General features: G+C 33.4%; 1 protein-coding gene across 1 annotated transcript; it reads right to left on the reverse strand.

Moving 5' to 3' along the window:
- Positions 1-638: 638 nt before the first annotated feature.
- Positions 639-11,252, reverse strand: LOC124821849 (acylamino-acid-releasing enzyme-like). The gene is made up of 18 exons (XM_088096629.1): positions 11,093-11,252; positions 10,868-11,013; positions 10,476-10,785; positions 9,463-9,687; positions 9,153-9,371; positions 8,984-9,052; positions 7,521-7,659; positions 6,696-6,847; positions 6,520-6,602; positions 6,321-6,442; positions 6,156-6,234; positions 5,264-5,441; positions 4,765-4,825; positions 4,303-4,425; positions 2,227-2,424; positions 1,741-1,809; positions 1,556-1,632; positions 639-950 (listed from the first exon to the last, which is right to left on the reverse strand). The coding sequence occupies exons 1-18, from the start codon at positions 11,242-11,244 to the stop codon at positions 887-889; spliced, it is 2,466 nt and encodes an 821-aa protein (XP_087952755.1). The 5' UTR covers positions 11,245-11,252; the 3' UTR covers positions 639-886.
- Between the last annotated feature and the right edge of the window lie 47 nt (positions 11,253-11,299).

An 11,299-nucleotide genomic window follows, 5' to 3' on the forward strand; every position in this document is an offset into this window, starting at 1 on the left:
AGCACATCCACACTTAAGAATGTTTGGAAGATCGACATAAATGTTTTTTCTTCTTTCGTTCCTATAATTTCTTCATTCATATTAAAAATTGTTTATGCTTTAGAAATATATTGTGTATCCAAAAATTGTATAATTTCAATAGGCATTCTTTCTAAATCCAAAAACATATTTGAATTTGTAAATTATGTAATAAAAGATATATTTTCAAATTACATAAAAATATATTTCAAATTACATAAAAATATATTTCAAATTATACAATTCAAAATATATTTGATATTTAAAAATATATTCTAGAATATATTTTATATTGTACAACAAGAAATAAATTTCTAAACTATGCAATTTAAAAAATATTTTGAATTATATAATCCAAATATATTTTGAATTACATTATTGTCAGATTTATAAATTTAGAAATATATTCTAAATTGTAAAATCTAGAATAGTGTCATCTAAAATTATTTTTAGAGTATATAATTCAATATATTTTTGAATTTCAAATTATACTACTTAAAATAGATTAATATTTCCAGCTTAAGAATAATTTGAACTTCTATTCATAGATGCTAAAAAATATAAGAGTGCTAAAAAGATTGCTCGACATAAAAACAATCATCCTTGGGTTGTACAAAATCTCAAACAAAATTATCCGCAAATAAATAAATAATGGAAAATTCGGTGATAATTCAGTGTCTCATGCTTTTAATAACCCGAAGCTACAACATTACCTTGAGTGAATTATTCTTTTTATTAAAAATAGATAGAAATTCCAATTACAAATGCATTATGCTCCACACTCCTTTTCAGAAATAAAATATTCCGCCCCAATATTACAATAACATTAATGGCATGATGGCTCAAGTCACTTGTCTGAAAATGCATCTCATTTGCAATACTTGTTGAACCAGATCGCAATGTTAAGGTAGCTCTCAAAGTCGGACTGTGGTCTGAACAAAAGTTGAACCAAACGATATTATCAATTGCAATTATTATAAGAGAAGTAATCAAGAATAATGACAAACTGTGTAAAGTAAAAGCCTTAAACTTTAGTTCTTATAGATTCACAAATATGCCATTTTGGTGCCTGTAAAATTTTAATCTCAAAAGTAATTTTGATCCAATGTTAACATATAATCTAATTATTTACAAGAAATGTTATTTATATGCATGTGATAATAGTGTCAATTACTCATTTATGTATAATATTAATAGTAAATTGGACGATTAACCTTAATATATGTTGTTCTCTGACAGATATATTTGAAATTTTCTGTTAACAACTCAATGATATAGTAGCAGTGGACCAAACCAAATCAGCAATTAAAGTCTAATAGGGAACAAACGTGGATTTGTACTAAACTAAAATCATTAATTTGCAAAACAGCTCTTCTATTAACTTCTCCAAAATTAGATATTTAACGCATAAGCTAGTATTAATTTATGGAGAAATTTATTTCACTATTTTTTAATATTGTTTTCGCTAGTGAACAAATTTACCTGAATAGGCCATCATATAGACGAAAGAGAGATGTTTGTGTTAAGATTTGTTTACCTTTCAATTCCATGAACATCATTTGGAAACACGATGACTTTTGTTGGTACTCCTTTCTCCCTTAAAGCCCGAGCATACTACAAATTTAAACAATATGGTTTTATTTATCTGTCATACTGTTCTAGTTTATAAGGCAAAATCACTTCAGAGTTTGCAGCTATATGTTGAAGCTCAATAATACTTACTTGTAGTCCAGTCGAAATTGGAACACGGAGATCTTGGGCACCAAGTAGAAAAAGCGTTGGTGTTTTTGCCTGAACATATCATCAAAATATAAATCGTCAATACAAGATTTTAACAGCAAGCAGCACGAAATGTCATAAACAGACTTCATATTAAGTTGTGTGGTGGATCAGTAACATTGAGACCAGTTTACTGGATACTACAATAAAACTTCATCACGCAATTCAAAGGAATAAGAGGAAAAAATGAAAAAAATCAAAATTCTAGGCAAGCAAAGTCTCATTGATCATGAAAAATTAAAATAGTTAATGCATTTGTTCAAAATATTAATCCTCAACTATTCCTTGATGACAAAACTTCAGGCTTGTTATTGATACAAGTGCTCTTGCAATTGTTATTTTCTAATCCTTTAGTTTGAAGCATGCTTACAATACTGATTAATAATATAACTACAGTTTAATATTCAAAACCATATCTGGGTTGCAGACCTTTGAGAGGTGTGAAATAGGAGATTTGCTATAAAATAGAGTTAGATCCGCTGCTGAAGGTGCTTCAGTAAACTTGTCTCTACCCTCGGTTCCATAAGTCTCCACATAGCACCAATCAGGGATATCGGTTGTACCAACCATCAGTGCAAGGTTACACACAGGATTCCGTGCAGCGGCTGCAACAAATTTCTCAGGTGCCTACAGAAATCAGAAATACATGAAAAACAAAACCACAACGGAATTGTAAAAGCCCAAACTTTTAAAAGATAAAGTCACACCACTATTAAAGTGGATATTAATTTTGCAAACTTAGTTAAATGCCCACCTATATACAGCTTTGTCACATTAGTTAAATTTTTTTATAAAAATTATGCTGAGTTAATTGCAAGGTAATTTCTACCATAGATAAGTTACTTCTAATACCAATTAAATTTTAAAGTTGAATTTATTGTTCCATACTGTTAATATGTACAGTTAATGTATTGTTCAGCAGACATTTCAAAATACATAACCCAGGTTTGTTTAAAATGTTCAAGAAATTCTGGACATCAATAGATGTCAGGGTTCAAACCGCCTGATTTCCCATGTTCATCTATGAAATCACAACTGTGAACAACATACGAAATTTAATATGGTACCAGAGTAATTTCATTCACCATGACTTAATCTGTACCAATCCATTCAAGATAGTATCAAGAACCTAGCAAGATCCATGCTTTCCTAGAGGGTCCATTGCTCGTAGGTTTAAAATTCTTTTAGAAACCGATTTCTGTTTTCTCCGTGCCACACATTGTTTCACTGCTGACATTTTTCCAACAAATACTGTTCACCACAACACTTTTCTGGCACGGTACTCTTCACCATTTTTGAAATATCAATAATATTTCTAGTAGAAAATGAGTTTTTAATTTTGATAGAATAATATATATATATATATATATATATATATATATAAATAAAAAATAAGTTCAGCCATTCTTGTGTAGTTAATCTTCTACACAGCTTCCCTATGTTAAAGTATTATCCTTGCCTTTGTTTATTCCTTGGATAGAAACAAAATTTCGATTTTTTCTGGCAGGTATGGTTCACTGCCAACATTTTTTGGCAGGTATTTTTCATCATTGACATTTATCTAGGGAGCTTTTTACGGTTGATGTTCAATGCTGATATTTTCCCAACCAATTTTTTGGCCAGCGATTGGAATATCGTCTTGTTGAACAATGACATTTTCTGCTCTTCGACAATTAATGTACCCTCTGAGCATTTTTCTTGTTGCTTCTTAGAAGTTGCCATGCTTTCAAAGCATTCATGCTTTAGGGTATCCACTGTATCCTCTGAGAATTGTTTTCTGGCAACTGCCATGCCCTCTGACCAATTTTTCTCACCAGCAGCCACTATGCTGTCTAAGCAGTTTTTGCTTAACAGCAACTGCCATGCCCTCCTACGACATTTGTAGTAAGCTTAACTCATAATACACATGTTCCAGCTAGAGCGGCATGTTAAATTTATTATTTGTCAACCAACTAGTTAACATGATTCTCTTAAGGAATCTTGTGTTAATGACATTTGTAACAAATTTGTCTCATGATATACATGCTCCAGCTTGAGAGAAGTGTAAAAAGTATGGTTTGATAATAAATTGGGAGATATGATATGATTTTACAGGGAAACATCTTACCAAATATTTCTCTATTAGGTATTGATTTTTTTTCTTTATTATTGTATCGCTTCATTATAAATAAGAATACTCATGTGGGTACAGAACACGAAATTCATCATATCCCTTTTCAGTTTCTCTCTTCTTAATGTGGTACCAGAACGGCACCATCCTTTGTGACCCATTTTGTCACAAATACTTTCAACAACAATTATTATGTTGAAGTTGTTGTAATAATGTCAGCCAACACTAAAAATGGATAAGCAGACCTCAGTACCACAAACTAATTCTGTAACTATTCAATCTTGAGCACAAATAATTATGTGCTATAGACCTTTTTAAAGTTAATATAAATCCATGGTTCAATTATCACAATAACTGTTACAATCAGAATTTAAAAGTAACAGAACTAGTTGCACCTGGCCAATCAAGTGGGTTGTTAGAAAGCCACCATGTGAGCCACCAAGAACTGCAATCTTTGAAGGACTGGCGAGTCCCAAATCAATGACATGATCAATAGCAGTGAGCACATCGTTGACATCCTGCATGTACCAATTCATGATCAGATACAACCTCATGAAAAAAAAATATCTCCTGAATATGATAATTGTTTTGGGAGTTGGAACATGGTTTTGAAATATCTCCCCGTTAATATCTCCAAAAAAAATATCTTCTCATTTCAAACTCGCAAAATCACTCTAAAATCACAATTCTACACGATCCCACTGAGTTTACTAAAAAATCGAGTTTGCTTTTGAGTTAACTCGGAAATCAGGACTGAAAATGTGAGTTAACGAGTTTGATAACCATGAGATAGATAACATAACAGCATTGTCAAGTGAAAAATTTAGAAAAAAAAAACAGAAAAAATTACCACATACCTGAGAGCCAACTTTTCCTGGAAGAGATTGCAAGGCTTCCTCGCCAAATCCTACTGAGCCTCTGAGAAATATTATCAAGTAAGCTTAGAACAGACTATATTTAGACATATCTTCATCTATAGTTGGATATCTAAAGCGACCTTATTCCGTTTTACATTAAAACACTTAGCATATATGACAAACAACTTTAAAAGTCCAAAGCTCCCTCTAAATTCAGGATGTGAACTATATAGTTCATAATAGAATTAATACTTATAACTAATGACATAATGCAGCTTTATACACCTAGTAGTGCTATTTCTTTTATGTGTGATTCAAGCTCAAAAATACCAAGTCTCCCAGCACTGATTAGAAAGAGCATCACAGTGAGAATAACAACCCATCTCCTGGTCAAACACTATGTAAAGAATCATCAGGAACACGATTGAATATCAAACTCGTGAATTTTAATTGTATGGCCTTGATCAAATGCTTGGGAACAAAAGAGGATATTCTTTACCTGTAATTAACAATTAACAAGCTATATCCAACCGAAGAAAGATAAGCCAATGGCCTTGAAAAGCTTGACAATAAGACAGAATGTGGTCCCCCATGAAGGATCACAATTAGTGGATCACATGCATCACTTTTCTTAGTTTTTGATGACACAAATATAGCTTCATAAGGTTGACTAGCACCTGAAATTGAAGTGACAGAACGAAAAGGAAGAAAATAAATTCCTCAAAAGAAATTTGAGTAACCTTGTCTGTGTAACCAAAGATCAGGCAAACAAAATGCCTTTGACTTTTAGACTTACTTATTTTAACTCAACTCTGCTATCAGTTTTATAGCTTTAGGGATGATCAAGATCATCTAAACCATCAAACCACTTCAATCTTACACAGAAAATAACTATCAATTATATGTTGCTACTGTTTATCCTGACAAGTTCAGCCACACCTAACCCTACTAATACTATCCATAAAGGACAGGACAGTTCTACTGAAGTTTCTCCGTCTTTATTCTCTATTGTTCCCTAGCATAATTTAGCTTTTCAAAATTTCAATTTCAGCACCTTTATACAGGTTCTATTTAGAGCTTAGCATCATCTTCATTATCATCTTCATGAACCAATCATAAACTTTTTTTCTTTACTTTTTATGAAGTAAGAATGCTAAGGAGAATGAATAACATTCCTCGTATACTATACTACTCAACATTAGATGTCCAATAAAATTATTTGGCTAGGTTTCTTCTTCATTGAGTGTTCAATTGATTATGTTGCAGAACTATTGTAGATATCATGAGCCACATAATGCCACGAGAGTTTACTTTAGCCATTGGTGGCAAGGTTAAGATCTAGGCAAATCCGTGCATTTAATTAGCCTAAAGACTCCAAGTAAGAAAGATACCTTTTGTTAAGCTTTCGGAAGCATCCTTGACTGAGATCTTCATTATATTGGATGTAAGAGACGAGACCGATGACCAAACCTGTAGCCTCCAATGATACAACTGAGCATGTAACACTTTTTTTTAATTAATTTCTACAAATATTCGAAAAGGAAAATGAACAAAACCTTGTTTGAGCACTTAAATATGGGATTTGAGACATCTGACCAACTCCATTCTTTATCATTAGTTGTATTTTTAACAATAGCTCCGTACTTGATTTGAGGAACGTCTACTGGACTGCTAGAAACTATATAAAGTTGAACAAGTTAGAATAAATTAACATGTACATGGTCAAAGACAAATTGAGCAGCTAACGGTTAGTACCAGCAAGAATATTGTTCCCATCCAATGTAAGAAGACTCCAAGAGAAATTTGAGTTATCAGGGGTGATTCGCAATATTTCTCCACTACATTTGATGAAAATGTAGAATGTTGATCGTCATGATTTGCATAAAGATTTACACGAACATAACAAAATGTATTACCGCTATCATAGCTACCTCAGCACATTGATGGAAAGTAAAACTTGATTGCTGTGCCATACAGAAGCTATAACTAAGGTCTGGCCATCGATAAGCCATGGATCACTGAGGATATTTGAACAGTAAAGCCCTGGGAAGCTGCCATCCTCAGCAAACAACACAACTGGAATCTTAAAAATTTGAAATAAAGGCAAAAAAATTTAGTATGAGTTTGGGAGACAAAAAAAGACATCGTCATGAAGCAATAAAAAACAAATGAATATTTCCACATTTATTTTGAAAATATTTTAGAAAATATAAAACTGAGTTCATAGGTTACGTCCGGGTGTTGTTGCTTCAGAAAACTAGTATTAGGTTTTTAAAACATTGCTAACAGCAAGAATTCCTCAGTACAAACAGCCAAATGATTCATGAAATTGATGCTAGACATGATTCTGTGAAAGATACCCATCCATTCATTATCTTCTATGGAAATTGAAGCCATGATTCCAAAATGATAACAAGTTACTGTGCTGAATATGCTAACCACAAAAAACCAACTGGAAAATTCCTGTTTTGTCAGTATAGATACTGAAACAAATTATATAGATTTTCAACAAGAACACTGTCCCCACTCAACCATTACAGAAAAAGCTTTAACAAATAATTTCATGTAAAACCATAAACATACAGAGATTCATAGTTAAAATTTTATATTTTCTAAGAAAAGTTCTTAAGCATAGGATAGTTGAGAAGTACATACTCTCTAATAAAATGAATAAATAAAAGAGAAACAAAAGAAATAGATCTCAGTGGCATCTGTTCAAATTAAAGTTAAATTAGACAACAAGAAAAAGAAATTACCACTTCATGAATTTTAGAAGATTGATAAAGCTTCGTATCCTCAGGCCAATCCATTCTATGAAGTGAATCTGTAGCAGAATGGGCGCCAGAATCAACTGAGCTTCTTGCAGATACAAATACAAGAAACTTTCCATCTGGGCTGGTAGAAAATTAATGCATAGGAATCAAGATCATAGAAATCAAATTCACGCTCATATTACTGATAAGTTTTGCTTAACTTTCAGGAAAAAAAAGAGAGATGCATGTGACTAAAACTGACAAGTGATGATGTGTACAATTTTAGAAGGTAACTAAACTTTCAGGAGAAAGTTTGAGATGATTTGGACAGCTTGTAATCAGCAATATTTCTCACACGTCTTACAAGAAGACATTCATAATAGAGAATGTAATGTAAGTTTCAAGGAATATATGCCTCAAAGATTACTTTCAATTTCTCCAAAAATTGGCAGTTGGTACACAGGTCTAGGGAAAGTCGGTGCAAAAGATTACTCTTATAGAAGTAACCTTACAAGGAAAAAATATATATAATAATGGAGAATCTAATGTCTGTTTCAAGGAATATATGCTTCAAAGATTACTTTCATATTCTCCAAATACGGGTAGTTGACAGACATTAATTCACATGCTTATTACTAATAACTCATTGCTTAAATTTCAAATAGAAGAAAAAGATGAACTACTTCCACATGACTAAAACAGATAAGTGATGACATGTTCCATTTTAGAACGTAAGTAATTTTCAGGAAAATGTTTGAGTTATAGTTTCTCACACATCTTACTAGGAAAAACAGATAATGGAGAATGTAATGTAAGTCTCAAGGAATATAGACCTCAGAGAGTAATTTCACATTCTACAAATATAGGCAGTTGACGGAGAATTCTACAGCCTTTTCAAAAGTATAAAAATAAAAAATATAACTTTGTTAAAATGAAATCATTTTGTGTAAAAAGGTATTTATAATGCTTTAGCCACCACACAGTGGCAAGTATCGCTCTCAGATTCTGGAGATTGATAGCCATGAAAATAATCAGCTGAAGCAGTAACCACTTACTTTCACGATTAGTTAACTCTTTTATCATCTTGTCAATCACCTATGATGTAAGTTATGCTGAATCCTGCTAAGAGATTTCATTTTTCACATCATACCCCTATTTTTTTAACATGTACAACAATCGTGCTCATGTGATATTTGTGAAAAAATAAGGGGGACTAGTGTAATGTAATAGTGTAATGCAATTTTTTAAACAATCAAGAGGTGTCCTGTAGGACCCCAAATCGGTGGGGTATTGGGCAAAATCTGAGATAAATACAAGAGTGCGAGTGTAAAATACTCAGACCAATATGTTATATGCACACCAAAAACTGGAAAACTAAAAATTCTACCTTTTTGTGCCTAGGGTGTGGGACTTCGTTTCAGCATGTGAAAAAAATAGAATAAAAGAAAAATGATCCTGGCTATTACCTGAACCGTGGAAAGAAAGCACTGCTTAAGGTTTGAGTTAGGTTAACAGCTTGAACATCTTCAGTTGAGCTACATCAATCAATACACCTTCAAACTTTAGTTCAGCAAAACCAAACTTAATAAAAAGATATTCACCTTCAAAATGAAAGGTAATACAGAAGTCACTTACTACGTCTCAGTTTCATTTGCTTTTGACTCATGGTGTGGTGCTTTAACAGCATATATTGCACATGGCCTGTTATAGCAGTACTTAATACCAAGTTTTCTTGTCTCAAATGACCATCCAACAAAGACCAAATATTGCATAGAGCCTTCGATTGCTGGAGCCCATACAACTTGTCCAACACTCAAAGACTTGTCAATTCCTTTGACGGCCTGTACCTCTCCACTGCAAAATAACTGTTGTAATTAGCATTTCCTGTCTAAAAGGTTACATCACTCATTATCAATTTAACATAAAACCATATATTATTCAAAACCTAGTTATGTCGATGACAAAAAGGGCAGGCTGCCTCTTCCCTGCATACGTCTCTCCCCATTCTTCCTCCCATTCTCCTTGAGCTTTCCAGGTACCACCATCCTTGTCTGAAGAACTACGTTTCTGGTAGCCACCCAGATCATTGAATGTGGGCTTTGCAGGAGCTGGCTCTTCAGCTGCATACGCTATACAAGTTTCATTCAAATTCCAAGAGATCCCCTCAAACCTACAATAACACAAAACAGCAATCCAGCTCATAAATTTTAGCTGGCAACAGAGTTTCGTGCACAAGTTTGATTTGGTGCATTATTGAATAAATTATTGCTCATTTTTCACTTTTTAAAAACTGAGCAATTATTTCTCGAGAAATAAACACTTCCAAACATGTACGTAGGTTTAATATTACTGTCTACCACTACTTTTTCACTCTACCTCTGACCTATTTCCAATCGTATCTCCATTTCTATCCTTGTTTTTCTCCATTTCTCTTCATACAAACACTTTTCTTTGCCAATTTTATTTCATCCACTATGGTTCTCTCCTCTCTACAAGACCCTTATAGGAGCTCTATCAGTTAACTTTTAAACAGTTGAAGTACATAATAAGTTAAACTTAGAAGCTCAATTCCTTTTACTTTCGTATCTTCTAATCTGTTATAAATGTCATCTATGAAAAGAGTGTATCCCAAACATAGCTAAAGCAGTATAAGAACCTATTTGAATAAACTACTTCAGAAGCACTTACAGCTATACGAAAAGAAAATAATAACAAATAAATAAAGAAACTTTCTCGAAAATTAAAATTAGTTGATTTATAAGATAAAAAAAATTCATGTTTTAGAAAAGTTAAACTTAGTTTCTACACAAATTAAAATTAGCTTATAAGTTAAATCGTAGAAACTTTATGAGCAAAAGATTATTTTTAAGTTATATTTATTTAACTTTATCTTCTTACTTTTTCTAATATTTGAATAAAAAATTATTCAAACACGCAAAAGAGCAATAATAAGTTTACCATCCATCAGTGTACACAGAACCGTGCTTAGATTGAGGGACATGGAACTCCTTTTCCAGTTGAGAGGAGCTCCAAATTTCAAAGCGGCAAGGACCTTCATTCTCGGGATTCCGAACAATCAGCAGCTTGGAGGCAGAAGGCGACGGAACCATGGCGGAGACTCCGCTCAATTCGATCGGAAAGGGAGCCCAGTGAAACGCAACGGTGCCGTCGCTTTGTCTGAGCAGGGAAGCGGAGAGGATGGACTTCTTCCTCTTGTTGGTCAAAAGGTTGGGTTGACTAACGCAAAACATTGCCTGCGAAGCCAAGCCTGCCATGCAAAACGAAACAAAAATGGTGAGCAATGGGAAGTGAAGTGAAACATGAAGGGAATTGGTGTGGATGAAACTGACCGGCGTGGGGGTTGAAGAGCCATGCCTTGTCGACGGAGGGGATGGCGGTGAATTGGTGGAGCAGGTCGGAGTGAAAGGCGTATTCCTGCTCCGTGGCTTGGTTTTCGTCTTCCATTGGTGAAAGTGGTGAAAACGAAAACCTTCTTCTGCAACAGATTGAAGCTAATAGAATGAACGAATGAATGAATGAATAACGAAATGGGTGATTAGGGAAGAAAATGTTACGCAGTGAGGGGAAGCGTTGTTGGAGTTGGAGTGATGAGCGTTGACAATGAACAAATTGGATTACGATTAAGATTTGGAAGATAAAGTGGGAAAAACAAAGATGGTGCTACTCTTCCACACCAATTACAGACGCTGGGTGTTCTACCAAACATGCTGCATATTTTAACACAGATTTTTTATCAAGACGCAAATGTGATTTCTTTTATT

Source organism: Vigna umbellata, chromosome 8 (assembly GCF_029865625.1).
Source record: "Vigna umbellata cultivar VRB3 chromosome 8, Vumbellata_1.0, whole genome shotgun sequence".
NCBI classification, from domain to species: domain Eukaryota; kingdom Viridiplantae; phylum Streptophyta; class Magnoliopsida; order Fabales; family Fabaceae; genus Vigna; species Vigna umbellata.

Excerpts from the sequence above, each read along its gene's own strand:
- LOC124821849 (XM_088096629.1), bottom strand. The coding sequence starts at position 11,244 with ATGTTTGGTAGAACACCCAGCGTCTGTAATTGGTGTGGAAGAGTAGCA. Across the intron at positions 9,688-10,475 it reads TCTGTGTACACTGATGGATG|GTTTGAGGGGATCTCTTGGA; the intron begins GTAAACTTATTA and ends GTGTTATTGTAG. Across the intron at positions 6,235-6,320 it reads TATTTAAGTGCTCAAACAAG|GTTTGGTCATCGGTCTCGTC; the intron begins GTTTTGTTCATT and ends TGGAGGCTACAG.